The 20,463-nt window shown below is 47.0% G+C and overlaps 1 protein-coding gene across 8 annotated transcripts in view; it reads left to right on the plus strand.

Moving 5' to 3' along the window:
- Positions 1-20,463, plus strand: part of PARP4 (poly(ADP-ribose) polymerase family member 4) — a 2,159,601-nt gene that overhangs the window by 169,837 nt on the left and 1,969,301 nt on the right. For all 8 annotated transcript variants that reach the window (XM_085621544.1, XM_085621545.1, XM_085621546.1 and 5 more), the window contains exon 4: positions 20,205-20,406. In XM_085621544.1, coding sequence (XP_085477670.1) covers positions 20,205-20,406 — 202 coding nt within the window. The remainder of the gene's footprint in view (positions 1-20,204; positions 20,407-20,463) is intronic.

Consider the following 20,463-nt stretch of genomic DNA (forward strand, 5'->3'; position numbering starts at 1 on the left):
CTCTGCGGTAGTTGTGCAGGTATCGGTCCAGAGAACCGCTCCGGTCAAAGGTTTCAGGCAGCCTGGGTCCTGGCCGATCTCTGCATCCCCACCCGGCCAGGTGAGGGTCAGTAGTATCAGGAGGCAAGAGCGTTGGGCACCACACAATGCGGCATACAGCGGCGCAGGGCGAGGGCACTATCAAAACTCAGCAGTCGGCGTAGTGTGCCCGCGACAGCAGAAGTCCTCAGCCCTCACCGCTGCAGGCTGCCAGACGTCCCCCGTGGCATCCAGGCACCACCGCGCTCCTCTGCTCCGCACCTCCGGGTCCGATGCACCCCAGCAGCCAGCCAAAGACCGCCTCCAAGCATGGCGCTGGTCGTGGGGTTGTCAGAGCCGCCAGAGCCAACAGGAGACGCGGTGCAGCAGCATCAGCGGCGTTGAGGCAGGTAGGCCGCAGGTCCGCAACTCCCGGCAGGCGCGGCTCACCAGCAGAACCGCCGCTCCGATTGGGTCAAATTTGGCAGGCGTGCGTCGTGGGCACCCGATGGCCGCAGGACTGCGATTAAATCTCCAAGAGCAGGTCTGTGCCTGGCGATGACACAGGATTATTCCCCCTAGGGTCCGGAGCCTCACCAAACCATGTCCGCCATTTTAGGCGGTTAGCCACGACCCACCCCTGGGAGTAGTGTTTGATGACGACCTGAGCTGGTGCTTCTTGATTAGTCAAAAGAAAGGGGACATGGATATAGCGACCGCTGCTGTTTTTAATTTTGCTTCTAGATTGAGCGGCAAACCGATCGGGGCTCTGCTGCAGATCTACAGAGCTAAATGTATCTCAAAGGTCACTTATAGGAGCGAGATATGGGGTTATAATAGGCAGGAGGCACTGCAAATTGTTGAAAATACTTTTTTGAGACGGGGACTCTCTTTACCGCAGAGCATTCTGTCGTAAGTTGTTCATGAATATTTGGGGATGGCCTTTCTCTCAGATGAGCTGGTTTTTCGCCCCCTATCCCTAGACCAAGAAAGAAAACACCCTTACTAAGGACATTCTAAGGGATTGTTTTTCCCTTGATTACGTTAAACGTATCCACTGGTAAAGTATGTCAGAGAATGTCTTTGCAGCTTAGGAAGGTGGATCTATTTGACAATCTGGAGGCGGTATATGGAAGGGATCTAACTTATGGGATAAAGAGGAAGTATAGCTGAGAAAGCCCAGCGTGCACAGGTATATTTTATTGAAAACTCTGCCAACTATTGAACCATATCTTCTATGGGTTAAAAGTAATTATGATCGCTTTTTACTGACTAGATTTCGGCTTGATCTTTTTCACCTTTTGGTCCAACCACGTGGCGCTCATAGAGGGCAGTGTATCATACCCTGTGGCTGCGACGGACAGTCTTCTCAGGATATGATGCACTTTTCACTGTTTTGTAGTTTTTATGAGGCACCCAGAAAGTCTTTTATTATTTCTCTTCCTAAAAAAGCTCATTTTAAGAGGGTCAGACCTGCTTATATTTTTTTACAACTTCTTTCAAGTGATCCAGTACTGAATACGCTTAGCTCTTTAAGGGCCGTTATCAGGCTTATGTCCACTTGTGATTATTCTTGATAATGGGGTCTACCTTTTTAACTCTGTAATTATGAGTCTATAATGGTCTTATCATATTTATTGTTATACATGTTGGAGTTTTTATTGATGTTGGTATGACTTTTATGGTTTTAACTGTAAAAACCGAATAAAGTATGATGATCTATCATAGTGGTGAATGACGTACCCCATTCAAACTGTCTGAACTTATTAATAGCCTACACTTCAGATAGTGCTTCTTTTTCAGTAACAGAATAGTTTTTACTACGCCTTCTTACTACTTTGGAAGTCAATGCTAGAGTATTCTCCTTGCCACTGACACATTGTCTCAAAACTGCCTCATAACCTTTGTAGCTCACTTCTATTACTATAGTACATGCTACTTTAGGATTGAAACTTTAATGCAGATTTTAACTCCAATTTCAATTCATTAAACTCCTTTTAACATTGCTCATACCATTACAAATAATATCCCTTTTCTTAACCATATGAGATCACCAGTCTTACTCACAAATACCTCTTTGCATAAAACTCATCCATTCCTAAAAAGAATAATAGTTTGACTTTATTTTTTGATGCTGGAAATTTATAATAGTCTCCTCCAAGGCCGCAATTGATTTTGCATTGTTGACCGTAATTAAAAGTACAAGGTATTCAATCTCTGTACAACCAAATCACCACCACAAATCAGAACATCATCCTGAGGAAACTGCCCTTCGTGCATTCCACCCAGTGTGTTCACCTGAGCTCTCTGAAACACAGCGACAGCAGAAAGCAGACAGCATCCACCAAAGTCTAAAAATGTCAATAGGGGAATGAATACAATTAAGTCTCTCGATTCTGCTTGGAAAGAAATATGATGATACGCAGATGTTAGATTTATGGTAGTGAAGATTTTTGCTCCCTCTAAAATGGAGATCATCCCCACAGTAATTGCCAGTGGTTAACCATCTAAAAATACACTTGTTCAGTTCTTGCAAGGCGACAAAAAAAAGTATGACCACACTGTTTTGTTGGAATCGCCAGAGACCCAAGTCACACAGTGACTTCTACATGTTCAGGCACCTTAGATGCACACAGCTTTTCTAGTTCCTTACCGCCTGCTTCTCTCGGAGTGTCATTTACCTTACTAACCACCGGTTTTCATTCAGACTTTAATTTAATGTTGTGCACATAATTCTTTAAGCATCCTGAAGTGCTTTGAAATGCTCTGAATATTCTGCTACAAAATCAACTAATTTCACATTCCAATTCATTAATTTGTACTGATGAATCGGCATTGGTTTCAGTTTTAAAGACAGAATCGTTTTGACATTACATCTCACCGACACATACACGTTCCATTGCTTGAATCTATTTTCTTTTTATTCATAGTTTTCAAAAAAAGAAAACAAAAAATACGGGCATGTGTAGCGCCACAGTGACTTATTTTTGGCCTTGTGGTGCCACATTATGGGTCATGAATGCGTTATTAGCCAGCCCTTTTTCTCATCACCACCATCATTTAGCACAGATACAACAATCATAAAACATCTGCAGTTCAGCAGTTGCTGTTTGTGCCCTAGGAGAATGCTGTCTTTGGACAGTACGTGTTTTTGCAGCCCAGATCACAGGTGCCCCATTTTATTTCATGTATGCCCTCGGAATGGGTAAATAGTATGTCGTCCCCCCTTTTTATGCGTCCCATTAAGCCTTGGGCGTGGGGGAATATCGGGGATGAGAGGGGGGGGGGGTGTCAGCCAGCAAGATGCTCCTCAAAGGCCCTCAAATGATTCTAGGCCTGGATGTGAGCGGTATAAATCCAGACCGTTCCCGTTTCCCATTCCAATATGTAAGGGAGTCAATCCACTGCTTGTACTTGAGGGGGGGGGGGGTTCCAGTCCCCCAGCAGCAGGCCTTGAGTCTCTTGGCCAGTAATAGTGCCTAGGCAGTGAATCCTCTATGTGGGGCAGAGATCTCCCTCAACAGGATGGCAACCCTTGGAACCAGGGGCAGATCACATTCAATGAATATGGACAGGGCAGCCAAGACCTTCTCCTGTGCGCTTGCACACCACTGCAAGATCCTGAAATGTGCAGAAATCCTACCTCACCCTGCCCACACCTAGCGCAAGTAGAGCCCTCTCGTAGGCCATCTCCATAGGGATTTTGGGGGGTAGTATGCCCGTGGCAGAAACCCATAGTGCACAATACGTGGTCTACTACTTGGAGAGATCAAGCCTGTTTGAGCACAGTAGAGTCAGCTCTGTTCCTCTATGACCATTTCTTCCTCCGACTAGCTCTCATGGATTTTCCCTGGGTGGAGCCTTCATAGTATAGTTTAGAGAGTAATTACTTTGTGGAGGACACTGATTAATAATGGCTGTAATACAGGGCGGTTATCTAGTTCATTAGAGAAATTCGGAGGCCCTGAGAGCCGATAGAACAGGAATGTATTGAGTGGGGTGCAGGGCGTGCACCAAGCAAATACACCCTGAGGTATGAATAGATTGTTTTCATATCTGTCTCTACAGCAACGAATGCCTTGGTCAGTAGGCTGCGTTATGAGGTTCGGCTGATCCTTTCCTGGCAGCAGCAGAGGGTTATGAAAAGGTAGGGAGGGGTTGTGCAGTGCTCCAACCATGCATGCAATGGTTGCCATAGTAAGTGTGTATTGTGGTGAGGGTGTGCCACTCGACGCCTGCAACAGTGCCAAGCTGGCACGTCAGTCTCCACTGCAAGATGTGGCAAATGGGGGCTGAGGTGAAACTAATGATGTGCCAAGTGCGCCTGAATGCAGAGGTAATAAAGTTCCAGGTGGTGGGCTTCACTCCCCGCCCCCACCACACACACATCCCTAATGAAATGATAGTGTCAGTGTTTCCCATCTAATTTTAGATTGTTTGCCAGCCTGCATCAGTCAAATTAGTTGTGTACGAATCTGACGAACGAAGAATTTGATGAGTGGCAAAGGGATGTTTATGAACAGATGAAGCAATTTAGGGAACGATGCCCATGTTATGCTGTATCAAGACCCCCAAATATTTAAGTGATTTGTTACACCAGTCCAGGAGAGAGTCCTGTACAAATCAGACTGCTCCGTCGGTAAGAAGGAACATCTGGATTTTGGACCTGTTCACAAACCCACCATAATCTCACAAGATTGTATTAAGGCATTCTCTAGAATTTCTGATGTACAAAGTCATGTCATCCACATACAAAGATTTTAGGATGTGCTGATTAGTGTATCGGAGGGCATGGCCCGCTTAGTGTTGCCTACTCCTACCGGCCAGTAGTTTCAAGCGCAATGGAAATACGATTGGAGACAGCGGGCACCTTGGTTTTGTACCTCAGGAGATGACAATAGAAGGGGGAGAGGGGTGTGGAAAAAACAACTATTGATTCGGACTCTAGCTGTAGAAGAAAAGTATAGGATTTTAATGTAAATGTAAATGTAGTTGAGCTTATATAGCGCACAGCTACCCGGAGTGGGTTTCCCGGCGCTTGCTTAGGGAACCCGTCCTGGTATTCCCCTGTGAGATAGCAGGGTATCCACAAGGTGAAAGTCAGGCATCCCGCCACGAGGGGCCGTTGTGGAGATTAAGCAAGCTATTGCCCAGAGTCGCAGAGTGTGAACCCGTGAGTCGAGGAGGCACCGGGGCGAGAATTATCGAGTCCGTGGAATTTTTTTAGCCCAAGACCCGCCGAGGCAGGGAATTGAACCCTGGTCCAGGACCGATCTCAGCTTCCGGGTCTGCCGCCTCTAACCCCTGAGCCACACTTCTCCACAATCCAATCTATGAATGTGTTAGGTAGTCCCATCCTGTATAGTATTGTAAAAGGCACTCCCATTCCAGTGAGTCGAAGGCCCTGGAAGCATCTAAGCACAAACAACTGTGTTTAGTTCTGGGTCTAGGTCACTCAACAGAGCAAAGAGAGTATAAAGCCAGACTGATCAAGTCACACCAGAGCAGGCACTAAGAGGTTCACGCGGTTGGCAATTAATTTGGTCAGTACCTTGGCATCACAATGAAGCAGTGACAACAGACAATGAGATTCACAGTATTGTGCTGATTTATCTGGTTTCAGCAATTTCATGAGTATTGCTTCCCGCATTGTACAAGGCGTCATGCGTTACTCCTGTATCTCCTGAAATAGGGCCAATAGGTGTAGGGGTTAGTATCTGTGCATACCACTTGGAAAACTCTGTGGGCAACCAATCGGAGGCTGGAGTTTTGCACGTGGTGAATTCACGGATTAGCTTCTGTCTTTCATTAAGTGTAAATGGTTGTGTAGGAAGGTGGAGTATCGTGGTAATGTTGGTTAGGCTTCACTATGTAATACTATTGCAAACCCCAAAGATGGTCCTTGGATTTATACTAATAAATCCTTAGCTCAGTCCTGGAAGTGTGGCAAAGAGCAGTTAGACTTAACTAGAGGAACATGTGTTAAGCATTTCAGAGTACCAACAATAGTGATAAGTAATTGACACTACTCAAAAGAAATCCAACACCAATTTTTAAAATAAAAAAAATTAAATTATCTTAATTTAGACACCAAAACAAATAGAATAGCATACATATAACTAGACTTATAGATTTTTGGGGCAATATAAAATCAGTGCAAAATAATAAAGTGAAACATATATTATTGTTGTCAATGGGAAGAACCACTAGTGACAATCGGTCACTTGCAGGTCGAGTTGCGTTGTTCTCTTACAGAGTAAAGGTGATGCAGGTCCCTGGACCAGACCACGAAAGTCAGTTCAATTTTACCTGGCCCGTGGAGCTTGGGTGCAGAGTTTTCCTGACTGTCCCTAGTGCTGAACGGGAGCCGTGGGGGAGCTGCTTTTACCTCTGAAACGGTGCTGCAGGAGAACAGGACGTAAAATGTCGACAACCATGTCGCTGCTGATGTCAGATGAAGGTTTACAAAGTGCCCTGTAGGTGCAGCGTTGAGTGAAGGAGTCAGTTGCTGGACTGGCAACCAACAAGCCTTGGCAAGTTAGCAGCCTGAAACTTCGTGGATGGCAGGATTGCAATTCACACAATGCACTGGACCATGTGCTTTTGGGCGATCCATCGGAGGGCCCTATGGAAAGCGATTCTTTGTATTGAGAGCGTTGATTTGCCTGCAGTTTCCAGGGGGCTACTCCCACTAGTCCAATGGATTCTGAGGTTGCTTCTGGCCTCTGTCTAGTTGAACCGACCTTTATCCTAGGGCAAGTGGCGTTCATGCAGTTCCAAGAGCATTGTCACAGGTGTAGAGTATCTCTTTTTTATTTATTTTTTAAACACATTTTATTAATATTTCAGTTTTCAACCCATCGAATACAGCTTATTGCAGTTATACACATTGATATGTTTCATTGATATCACCGTACAGTGTACGTACAACATCTCCTACAGGAAGTGTATAGTATATGCACACAGCTATCCCATCCCTCCCTCCCCCAACTTCGTCTGACACCATCCACTCACAGCTCATATGGCAAAGTGTTCCACTAGCTACTTCTGATTGCACATAAACGCTCAAAGTGTATGTATGCACCCTATGATGCAGGGACCACAGTCAGTGTAAGTCGATAATAGTGGACCTTGGGAACAGGGATTAGGTAAGAAGACCGTTATTAATTCCAAGCTACTGGCACAGGCGGTGGAGCCAGGGCCTTGAACGCCTCCAGAATACTGTCCCAGTCAAAAGAGATAAAAAAATTTCCGCAAACCCCGGGCTTCCTCCCGGCGGATAGCAGCACTCTCTGCTCCGCCCCATCTCACTACTTCCCCCATGCCAGCCATGAAGCTGTGGGGGTGTGGCCGATTTCCACCTCATCGTAATGGATCGTTTAGTCAGGAGTAGAGTCAAGTCAATAAAGCGAAGTTGTACTTTCTGCGCCTTAGGGCGCCGCATCAATCCCAATAGACACACTGCAGACGTGCCCGGGACGGGAATCTCAACCGCAGCTGCAAGCAAGGATAATACCTCTGACCAGTAAGGCGTAAGCACGGAACACTGCCATAACATATGTAGCAAGTCAGTGTCCTCTAATTTACATCTAGGACAGCAGTGTTGTGTGGTCGGTGTGGGGGGCTCCAGTCTCCATCTGTCAGGTCTGTCCCCAGGTCTACGGACCATTTATTGCGTAAATCCATTAACGGGATTCTAGTGTGGGTAGTAATGCCTCTGTAAAGCCACTTAGTGAGATGACGGCCGTCCCCCATCAGGTAGGTCATGAAGACCATTTCATAGTGGGGGGGGTTCCTCCCTATGGGGGGGCCCAATGTTTCTTTACATATTGGAGGAGTGCGGCATGTAGTAAATATAATGCATCCGTGACTCCCTTATTCTGGACAAAATTACCGTGGTCCATGAGTGTGGCATTGTCAAATAGGTCACCCACTGTAGCTACACCGCCCTCCGCACAAGGGAGCAGTCGTGTAGAGTATCTCTCTTTTGCTTTGGGCAAAGTCCTGTTGTTGCAGACATAGGTCTTCTCTTTGTTCTCTTTGATGCAGGAAGTTTCACAACTGAGGTTTTGGTGTCAGGGGTGTTCCTTAAATCCTAGATTTAGGGGAGGTAGGGGTGTGGGAACAATTAGCCAATGGGCTGCTAGTCCCTGCGCTAATCTGCCCCTGAGGAGACCACATCTAGGGGTGCAGTTCAGCTTTGATATCCAGAACCCACTATATCTACTACTTTTAAAAATGGCAGAAGTCCTCCTTCGGTATGTACAGTGCAGGCAGCCCACCCTAGAAGTCTGGATGGCCTTCTGGGAGTGTAGCCCTCCTGACTACCTGATTTTCCCACCTGCCTGGGTGCAAATGTGCTTAGGGCAGGGGGAGGGCTCTTTACTCCTTTGGGAGACAGGCTAGGTGCATATCAGAGGCAATGCAGCTTTTGAAGCTCACAACCTTGATGTGCCACTTCACTAGCCTGCCTGAGGGGTAGGAGGTGTGACCTCCTTCCTTCTTAGGCCTTTGTTCCTCACTCCCGGTAGTGGTCTCACTGCCTGGCCTGAGGTTAGAATACTGTATTGGCAACAGCATGCGTAGGCTGTGGCAGAGCACAGGAAAGCTGGGATAACCAGGTGGGCAATGTGAGAAGTTGGCCTGATATGTAGTGCTCACTATTCTAGTGATCACTGTGTATCATTCCAAACGACCCTTATTGATGATTGGTTGTAAGTCAACCTTATAGACCAGCTATCCTAGTAGCGTGGATACGAGCAGTCTTAGGCTAAACTCTAGAGGGCGTGTTAAGCCAGCTGTTTACCATCACATATACCCCTTGAACACCAAGTGAAAGGACACCACACAAGTTGTTATGAAAATAAAGGATATTTATTTATAACAAGACTACCCTGGCTCTTTATGAGTCAGGGAGCTAAGCACAATACAAAACTCTTAGGAGAATACCTCTGGTTGCACAATTTACACAAATGCCCGAGGGCACGAAACCATTACACTGCAAGTGGAAGGGGAGGAGTGTAGAAAGTCTAAAGTGACTGATTCCGGAGTGATCCGATCAGTGGGACTAAACGTAAAAGGAACTGGACACTTGTAAAGCGAACCTGCGATGGAGCACCGAAATGCTCGAGTTACCTAGCCCAGAGGCTGCGGCTGTGGAAGGTTCGGCAAGATGTCGGACGTCCTCGTTGTAGTCTCAGGAGCCTGAAAGAAGAGAAGCTGGCAGGCGACCAGTGTCGATGTTCAGCGAGATCCAAACCTGGATCGGTGATGAAGGAAACCTGAAAGCAGAGGGGACTCAGTTCTCAACCGCTAGCCAGCGATCGTGGGGCACCAGGAGGGTACCGGCGGAAGTCACCTCGACCAGGTGAGTGGATGACGTCGGACTCGGCTGTTCCTCGGACCAGGAGGCGCGGCGGCGACCAGGATGGAGGGCGAGCTGTCCCACGCAGGTGTCTGCTGTCGATGATGCTGGGCCCAGGAATGGGGCAGCGGATCTTGGCAGTGGCAAGCCCACGCGGTGGAGTCAAGATGGCGTCTGGAGTGGACCAGGAGGGTCCGTGGTACTCCTCTGTTGAAGGGGAGCAAGAGCCAGTCTGGAGCAACCAGACTAGTGATGAAACAAACGTGGTGCGTCGTGAAGAGGGCCACAAGCCGGTCGGCAAGTGGTCGAACAACGCGGTGAACAGCAAGGAGCGGAAGGGCCCCCACGCAGATCTCGGGGATGCTGGGGAGGCAGACTTCGGTGCTGGAGCTGCTCAGGGTTAGGGCTTCTCAAACCCTAGGTGCACTCACTCGAGGGTCCCTCGGTGGGCGTGCTTAGATAAGCGTCGTGCAGGTTCTGAGGATAGCCGGTCCCGCAGGTCTCGTCACACCTACGACTCTCAGCTGAGCTGATGAGGGAGGTAAAAGGTCGGAGATGGCAGGGAACTCGGGTCTCGTCGAGCTGGGCAGTCTTGATCCGTAGGAGAGACTTACAGCAAACCGCAAGCGCTTAGGTGGTGCCTGCTGGTGCAGGGTGGCTACTCCTTAGCCACAAGGGAGAGTCTTCAGAAATAGTCAAGAGTTCCTTTCGTGGAAAGTAGTTCAAGATTCAGAATTATCCAATTTGGGAAGGGGACTCGCTCCTACCTTTATTCTAAGAAAAGGGGCTGGCCCGTGACTAGGTTCTACCTATGGGTGGAGCCAGGAGGGGGGTGGTTACACCCCTATCCTTTGTCCGGCTTCGCCCCAGCTCAGGGGCTGGTGTGCCCCCAAAACTGGTTTGAGCCGGGCTATGCACAGTGAGCACCGGGGTGCCACTGGCAATCACCTTCCTTTCAGCCCTGCCTACCTGGGATACACAAACCCTGTCTGGGATGGTGCTAACACCGCCCTCGACAGGAAACCCTTTGTCCAAGCTCCCCTCGCTGGAAGGTCTCCCAGCAGCAGGAGGTCAGACTTGTGTCTGGTGGCAGCATCCATTTTGTGATGCTGAGGCTTGAGTCAACTTTAACCGGGGTTCAAGGTTACTTCCATGTCGTGCCCCTCTAAAAGGGGGGAATGCTAACCCTGTCGCCAGAACTGGCGAGGGGTTCGTATTCCAATTCGTATGACAACTTACTCGACATGTGTAGGTGATGCGATGCCAGAGTTAGCAAATAACCGCGAAGATTATAATGCATTTAAAAGTAGTTGGCCCGTGTCACCATGGAACGGCTATTAGGACTTGGTTCCGCAAGCCGTCGACGGGCTCAGCTCGCGCCAGAGCACCGTCCCACATGATTCCCTGCACTCTGCCTTCAGGATTGATAAGGCCTGCCATAGGAGTGACTGATAGGGATCCATGTGTCCATTTTAGGGTTAAGTGTAGGAATACTACACCTACAGCAACGGGTGATGACACCACGTTGCCCCAGCTGTCGTGCAGCCAGTTGTGTCAGATTTGGGCGGCCATTCCAGGGGTGGCATAATACATGCTGCAGCCCCTGGTAGGCCCTGGGTACACCGATGCCCTGGATACCTGTGGTATGCTGAGACAGGGACTGACAAGGCGGCCCAGTTCCAATTGGTGGATGCACCTAATGTACATGTGTGTTAATTTCGAGAGAGAACAGCTAGGCTGTGGGTCTGATTGGCAGGCCCACAGCCGGGGAAAGTCATAAACCAATGAAGCAAAAGCAAAAAAATCTGGGTGATCATAGGATTGCAGACCCTACTCTCCTACAGGCAACCTCTAAGGTAGCCACCTGGGTGCATGTAACATAGCTCCTGGTACGAGATTTGTATCAAGGGTGAGAATGCACGTTGTTTGATACCAAACACAATATATCTAGATGGTATCAAGATGGAGCTGCTATGTCAGGTTTGCCCGGGTACCAGCCCATGTTATCCTATGACTGTCTTTCACGTATAGTCTTCGTTAATGGTAAAGGCGATTATAGAGACGTATAAGCTTGCACTTACATGCCTACACCCTGAATATACTGCACCCTACCTCCTGGGCTTTAGCAGGCCCTCCTTAGGGGTGCTGACATATATTAAAAGCATTGTATTGACTATATTACATATGGTGAGGTCAAAGTCAATATGGAGCAGGTTGCACTGCTCCTCCAGTCTGCAATGGCAAGACTGCTGTCAGTAGTTTACTTGGTTCACTAGGGTGGCACACACAGTGCTGCAAGCCCTGGGGATCCCTTTACAACCCATGTCCTGGGTACCACTGGTACTATATACTAGGGACTTATAAGGGGGGTAAAGTCCTTGTCAATTGGGGATACCAGTTTACACATAACAGTTATAGAGAGAGAGCACTGGCACTGGAGCCTGGTTAGTAGACTCTAGTGCACTGTCAGAGTTGAAAACCAGCATCTAGTAGTCTAAATGGGGGCAAAAAGTAGGCGGACATCTGCAAAAAGCCCTATTTTCTTACAGGTTCTTCCAGGAACGGGTGTTTTGCACTGTTGTCCAGATATTTTGCTATTTGGGAAGTGGGCATAGAACATCCTACCCCCTATGTGTATAACTAAGTGAAGTATGCTTTAAATACATGAATTATTGGAGTAATGTTCCCTCACTGTCTTGTATGTCAAAGATGTTACTGGGCTGTCCATGGCTGCTTGATCATAGCCACTAGGGATTTTCTGTGTCGTTCTTTCTTGCCATACACTTGAGTCCTAACAAATTTCCCCGAATTCTACATTCCCTCTCGGCTTCCTCTGAATATTCAGAGAGATTGCTGATTTGTATCTTCACTTGTTCGCAGTCATCTAGAGCTCAATGTTGTTTCCAGCACCTTTAGTTCTTCTTGAAGGCATGTCAGGTGTGCTCACTGAGATTTTATAGCATGACTGACTGAGTTTAGCAATTCATTTACTCCTTGTGGTTGCTTTGAAGTCCTCTCATATTGTTTCCATCCCCTCCTCTGGTCCTAAATTAACCTGAAAGTATTCTATAATTTCGGCCTGTAATTCTTCATAAAAGACTCTTTCCAGGAGTGCCTCAGTGTTTAATAGCTATTCTCTGGTATCACTATCTTCCCCTGGACCTGTAACTTCATCATCACATAGTGACTAGAGAGAGTGCAAGCTAGATGGCGTACCTCCGACACCCACTGCTCCATTTCTTGTGTGTTTAAACATTAGTCTATTTTCAACCATGTATTATGTTCTGCCTAGTGGAAGGTGCCATCCTATAAGTCAACGGCGACAGTCCCTCCAAATGCCTGCACGGGTCTGAAGCAATGTGACCCAAAGCACCGTTTCAGTCACAATGTGAGGGAAGACACAGCCCTTTGCAAAGTCCCATTGAATCCCCTGGTGGTACAATAAATGGAAATATAATAAGAAGTTGGAGAGGGACCCAGGGTCACCATATCCGAAGAGTGCTGGCATCATCACTTCGGAGAGATGTAACAAGAATCGCTGCCAAGACCACTGATTGTCACAAATAGAAAAAGAGCCCAATGTCTAAGATATAGACAATTTATGTTTTACGTGGATGAATATTACTTACTTGCTGTAATACAATAAAACATTATTGATCTTTTGAATAGATTGTTATCTGTAATCTTTGATTACAGAATAGGGAAATGGCTCACAAAGTGATAATGGGCTGTTGCTTGACTCCGAACAAACTTAGAGCCTGGTTTAGAGTTTGACAGATCAGGTTACTCTGTCACAAATGACAAATATCCCACCCACTTTATTACCAGTGCATGATATCCAACAGTGTGAGAAAGTGCCTTCTTTCTTGCATGGTATGCCCCCACTTTTTGCTAAATTGCTGAATGTACTTCGATTGAGTGTACCCTGGGTTCCTGCCAATCAGGTGCCCAGGGCCTATGTTCCTTCCTTAAACCACACAAACTCCAAATTGGCAAATCCTAGCCACATGTCAGCCCCTAGTAAATGGTACCTAGGTACCCAGGGCCCTGTGGCCAGGGAAGGCCTCTAAGGGCTGCAGCACTCATTGTGCCACCCTCAGAGGCCCTGTACCCTTACACACACACTGCCCTTGCAGGCTGAGTGTCTGGGTGCAGGACAAAACAAAGAGTCGACATGGCACACATCACTGTGTACCATGCCCATCACCTACACTGCCAAGGCATATGTCAGCCACCCCAATAGCTGGGTGCATTACGCCTATGGTGTGGGCAAAGGAGCAGGAGCCCTGTGCCCCTACAGTACCCGGGTCCATTCCTGGGCACTGTAAGTGCAGTGCTGTCATTTAAGAGTACATGGTGCTGAGAGCTTGTCAAACACGAGCTCCACAGCACCATAGTGGCAACACTAAAGCCTGGGAAGTTTGGTATCAAACTTCTCAGCACATTGAACCCACACTGATGCCAGTGTAGGATTTAATGTACTAAGCACCCCAGAGGGCATCTTAGAGATGCCCCCTTACAGCTAACTTACAATCCACGTCTGCTCTGAGGCTGCCCAGGCTGCCACACAGCAGACACGTTGCTGGACCCCTGGGTGGGAGAGCCCCTGCTCTCCCGGGCCTGCAACAATGCACATCCTGGGTGAGGTGAGAAATCTCCTCCCCCAGGATGAGCAAAGGGAAGCTTCAAAGGCAGGCCGCCATTTGGAGCTTCCCCAGGCCACTGCAACCCCCCACTCTGGCGGGAAGCTTGGCCGGAAACCCCATACAAGGACAGGGGATGTGCCAGCCTGCCCACCCCACCCCTCAGGTGGGGGAGGCGATGTGAAGCCCATCTCCGGGCTCTCGCCATCTTGAAGATGGGAGGCCCTACCCTATCAGGATTAGGCTACTGCCCCCCTCCCACAGGAGAGAGGCAGGATAGGGGGTGTACCCACCCCAGGACAAGGACCCATTGGTCCCTGGCCTTCACCTACCTGTAACGCCCCTAAATCTAGTATTTAGGGGCACCCTGAACCTTCCTTCCTCAGATTCCAGATAGAAAACTACAAGAAGAGCAAGAAGACCAAGGACCTGCCCTGCAGCTGCTAAAAAGAGGAGAAGACACCAACTGCTTTGGCCCCAGCCCTACCGGCCTGTCGACTCTCGAACCTGCACCAGCGCGGCATCTCTTGTGGCCAGCAACCTCACCAACCCCGGAGGACCTGGCTACCTTTTGGCTCTAAACCCCTGGGACTCCCATGAGTAGAGGCTCTACTCGAGAAACCTATTCCTAACTCCTGGCAGCAGCCCGGAACCGCGGACCCAACACACTCTGCACCAGCCAAGCCTGGCCAGTGCCGGAGTGGACAAAGACCCTGAGGACGACCCCACGGCGACTGTGACCCCGAGTCCGGCACCCAAGGACCCCCCTCGACATCCCGGACGAAGCCTGCAGCCTCAGAACCGAGTGCCACCCCAACCGCGATCAACCAGAGGGTAAGATTCCCGACGTCAAAAGGCACCCCTGCACCCGGCGCCCTGCGGCCCCCTGTGCCCAATCCCGGGGTACCCACCTAACCTACAACTACCCAACTTACCCCTCGAAGTGGTGGTGGCACCGGAAACATCCTCGTCCCCGAGCCTGCAGCCTTTTTCCAAACCGGAACATTCCCATTGATTTCCATTGAGCGCCCGAAGGCTCAAAAGCACCCTGCACCCAGCCGCCCGAGTGGCCCTGGCAGTGCACTCTCTACACTAACTTACTTCCCCACTTGCCCTGAGTAAGTGACCAGGAGCCCAGCTCCCACAGCCGCGTGGCTTGCCAGACAGCAGCCACCAACCAAGGCCCCCCTATCCCTCATAGGATAACATTGGGCCTAACTCACTCTGCACCCGGCCGTCCTGAAACCGCTGAGGGTGAACCAACTGTACCTACCTGACACTGGGGGACCCCTGAGTCTATGCCCAGAATTTCAACTCTGCCAGTCGAGTACTTACCCTTAAACCGCTAACTTCATTTTCCTCATAGGGTAACATTGACTGGCTTTTTCTTCAAAAATCTTCTAAGTGTGAACTTTTCAAAACTGTAAAAATTCACCAAAAATCAGCCAAGTGACAAAAACGAATTTACTCACCTGTTCCTGGGTGAACTCCCAGTGCTGGATCTTGGTGCCCAGTCCTGACCCTGAAAAGTACTCATAACTATACTTACCTCTAACTCATTTTTCTCCCATAGGAAACCATTGTCTGCTTTTCTGTGAAATTTCTTCTAAGTGTCTATTTTTGCAAATTTGAAATATTCTTTTAAAATCGTGCCATTTCTGCAAACAAAATTACTTACCTGTTTTTGATAAGGACCCCAGTCCTGGGTCTAGGTACCCAGTCCTGGATAAAGTACTCTACCTGCAATTTGAATTTCTTGCCATAGAGATCCATTGAATGTTTTCTTTGAAATATTTTCGAAGTGCTAACTTTTGAAATAGCTAAATATTATTTAAAAATCATTACAGTTATTAAGTCGACTTTCATCACTTGATTCTGAATACTGACCCAAGGCTGGATCTAGGAGCCAGACCTGGAATTCCAAAAGTAATCTGAAAAGTAATTTATTACAAATAACCTGAATTTACCATTGAGCTCAATGCATTGTTATGTTTAGGAAATAGGATTGTTTATTGCAACCAACTGTGACTGTTTACACAAATTTATTGCTTAAGACAAAAGTATTTATATTCAATCTCTCATTCTGAGAAAGTATATTTTTACCCCCTTTTGTGGTTCTAAAAATAAAACAAGCATATATTTTATATATATAAACCATTGGCCTAGAGTTCGGTTATTGAGTGTGTGAAACCATTTGCTGACTGAGTGTGTACAATAAATGCTTTACACTGTCCTCTGGTACTGCCTTACTGCTCGACCAAGCTACCACTTTTGAGAGTAAGGTCATACCTAACTTTGACCTCTATCAGCCTCTGGGGGACTGTGGACTCTGTACACCCTGTACCTATTAGGGAACAGTATATACAGAGCCACTTTCTCACAAACAGCACTTGCAATACTACGGACAGGATATCCGTCACGTTTTTGATGGAGTATCCCATCTGCCGATCTCCAAATCAGACCCTTAATGTCTTATGTTCAGGTGCCATTGACAGATGCTGGGGAAAGTTTTCGGAGAAGAGCTCAGCTTGGTTCACATGGTGGTGTGACCAAACGTTTTTGTGATGATTTTAGATAGAATTGTTAGAAATATAATCCATAATGGGATTTCTGGAGGTTCTGCCTTCTACTTCTGTGGCTGGTGATGCCGAAGTGACTGGGCAGAAAAAATTGGACCCTGATTTACCAGTTTCCTTTGGGTGCCAAAATGGTGGGTGAGGGGAACTGGAGAAGATAAAGCCCTCAACAGTCTACAGTTATTTGTGACAACAAAATGCCTCACTTCACAAATTGCGCAGAGGAGGACAGACTTCTGGTTGTTAGGCATCCTGTAGTAATATATATGGGTTGTGATTGTACATCTCTAACATGTCCTCCAAGACTGAGAGATTTGCAACTTTTGACAATTGCTTTATATGGTGGGAACATTGGGGAGAGTGTTTATGCTTTTTGTAATTTAGAACTATTAATCCTGTAGCTCTTTTTTGTCAGTTTGTCAGTAAAGTCTTTGGAGTGAAGGAAGGGAAATTTAGTTTTTGTTGGATTACGTTTTAAGGAGTTTAATGACATCTGAATTTTAAGCCACTTACAGCTGTTGATTTCCTGCACTGCAGATTCTCTAATCACTAACTCAAGACCCAGTTATGGTGGTAAATCACCTTCCGGTGTCTAATTACACCGTAGAATCTTCAGGTTGAAAGTGAATGTTAGCAAAACGACATGTGTACTTTCCCTGCAATTTTAATTGAAATGCAGCATTTGCTTTAAAGGCAATAAATGATCCCTGCTCTTGACTGGTGCAAAGCTGTGTGTTAACCAAACAGTGTGAGTCGACCACTCAGACTGTACACATGGTTTGTGCACTACCCTCATTTTGAGCGTAAGGCCCAGAACGTTCTTCAACTCTCCAAGTGAAGTGGGAGTCCTCCAGTGTGTCATGGAATGAGGCCTAAGAGTGTTTCCCTGACCCTTAAAAATGTGTTTGTTGCATATTTTCCTCCAGGAAGTCAACATCCAAAAAGAGATGGACGTGGTCAATAGGCATACAATTTGCTGTATAGACTTTACATCCAGTATTTGCAGTGAACGGGGGCATATGAGGCTGCACTAAATTGGGGGAGGGGGTCAGCCAAGAGAGTACTCGGTCTCTGCTTGCTGCTGCATGTGCCTGCTCTCTGTCCTGATCTACCCTGCACCTGTGTCTCCGCTGCACAGATTGTGCTTGTGCAGGAACATCACAACTGCTGTGACCATGTTCCTCAGAATTTCGACAAGACAAGTCATCGTATGCAACTCTGCCGACTGAAAAATCATTGTCAGGTTCTGCTCCATTTTTCCCACTGGTGCTGTCTGAGTGTTTGATCCTGCATTAGAGCTGCCCTTCATAACTCAAGTCAGGGCCTGAGCCGGAGTCATACACCAAGATGCCATCTCTGCTGACTGTCTAAAACCTTCCTACAAAAATACGTTGTCCTACGTAGAAGGCAGAAGTGTGGTTCTAAACCGGTAGGTGGGTGGATGCGTCTGTGAGATGTGTGGATACATTAAAAAAACAACAACAAAGTATTGCTTTAACATGCCACATATGCAATACCACAACTTACTTCATGTGACAAATGGTGTAATGCAGCGAGCAAAGGTTTTGCATTGTGTCAGCTAGGGAGAGCAGACCTGCACCATATCTTCAAATTAATGGCGCAGTTGTGCTCTCGCCATGCATTGACTTATTGTGTGCTACCTTGTGCCAACACAGGCACCCTTGCGCCCTAGTGCAAGGGTGTTTGCGTAATTGCCAGGATAGTTTTTGTGCAGAAGTGGGCTCTTCCTGCAAAAAAGCTACCCTTTAGGGCTTTCTCCTCAAAGCAAAAGATATTTGTACTTGTTACACCAGCCTCAAACAGGCGTCGGATTTTGGTGCAAATCCATGTTTATAGGTCTTTGTAGATATGGATTTGTGTAAAAAAAAAACAAAAAAACAAGGGTGGATGCCCAGGAACGCCCATACACCATCCATGGAACACCCATACACCATCCATGGAACACCTCCCCGATAAAAAGTAACGCCAGGTATCACAATGTGCTGTTTCCTTTTTTTCCTTTTTTTTACAAAGCAACGTAAACCGCTATTTGCATTGCTTTGTGAAATCCCAAAAAGGATTTTTCATTGGGTATGTGTAGGAAAAAACATTCAAACATGATGCAAAATCTGTGTCAGTCTGGCCCTTATTTATTATATTAAAATCAAAATTAGCCTACAATTTAATATTGGAGCAGTTACTTACGTGGGCCATCACACTCCCTTGTAGTACAGTGGACTACGGCCATTTTTTCCTCCCTTTCCTCCACAATTGCACCCTTGTTGAAGGTTCGATTGCATCCATCTTGGGAAGCGTACCTCTAAATAAATATTTATGTCCCCGGAAGGGAGGTCAGCACGTTTCCTTTCCCCACCCAAACAACAGAAAATAATTATCTTGGTGTGCAATCTGCACCCAGGGGAAACCATTCAGCAATATAAATTTTTTGGGCTGCCCGAGGGGACACATTCACAGTAAAACCAGACACAATAAAAAGTATTTTGGTCGCTTTTTTGTTTTACCCTGGTGGGGTTAATCACGGGGCAACATACATCCCATACATCCCAAATATTTTATGTGCTGTGGGGCGATTTCTCAATGGGGGCCACCCCCGCCCCTCCCCCCCCCCCCTCAAACAGAAAACCAGCTGGAAACTGGTTGAGGAAGGCATCCTTGGAAAGGGGTCACAGCACTTTCCAAGGGTTTCTCCCTCAACCCTGAGGAGGCCGTTTTCAACCTAAATACACCACCGCAGAGGAGAGAACACTCGCCTCTTTGCTCTGGGGGGGGAATTTGGGATGTCAGTGCACCGTGTGGAAGAAGTGATTTCTCTTCACCCCTACCCATAAAAAAAGAAAAAAGCCCTCTCCATTGTTGACCGATGGACGCTCCGAGGATTGTGTGGCCGTCAGCGGCGGCCGACGCCTTCACTAAAGGGGTTAAATGTAGAGTGAGAGAGAGTTCCAGGTGGTAGTGGAAGAGCCAGAAAAGTATTGCTTTAGGGCTTTAGAAATTCAACATTTTGGGGTTTCCAAGACGCTAGTTCTCGCTCCTGGAAAGTCTTGAGCTGCCAGAAATGTTCAGTTGATTGGCTAGTATGGTGTTCTGTGAGATGTTTTACTTCTTTCATGATGAGCTTGAGGGTCAGAATTTTTTCATTTGCAAAAATAAAAAGTTAAGGCATGCATTGTATGTTGTTTTAGTTGAGGTATGTCTGAACAAGGCTAGATGGCTTACGTAGGGGCAGATTGTACTACTGTAATGCCATTATATCATTATATCCTCTATCTTTGCTGTAGTGTACTCACGTCGTTGCAGAAAATGCTGATGTATTACCTGCACGTCACCTACAAAACATCAAGAAGAATCACATCCCCATTGTAGGCGTTGATTTCATCATGAATTTAGCAAATAAGATGTTTTACTTCTTTCATGATGAGCTTGAGGGTCAGAATTTTTTCATTTGCAAAAATAAAAAGTTAAGGCATGCATTGTATGTTGTTTTAGTTGAGGTATGTCTGAACAAGGCTAGATGGCTTACGTAGGGGCAGATTGTACTACTGTAATGCCATTATATCATTATATCCTCTATCTTTGCTGTAGTGTACTCACGTCGTTGCAGAAAATGCTGATGTATTACCTGCACGTCACCTACAAAACATCAAGAAGAATCACATCCCCATTGTAGGCGTTGATTTCATCATGAATTTAGCAAATAAGATGACTGGCTCCTGTGGTGAAGTTCTTTCTGAAAAGCTGGATACCTCATGTGTACTAGCCACCAAGAACAAGACCCCTACCCAAGGTAAGAGTATCCTAATTATCAGAATTTATTTTAGGTATAGCAGTTTTCTAAACTTCG

Source organism: Triturus cristatus, chromosome 8 (genome assembly GCF_964204655.1).
Source record: "Triturus cristatus chromosome 8, aTriCri1.1, whole genome shotgun sequence".
Taxonomy (NCBI): domain Eukaryota; kingdom Metazoa; phylum Chordata; class Amphibia; order Caudata; family Salamandridae; genus Triturus; species Triturus cristatus.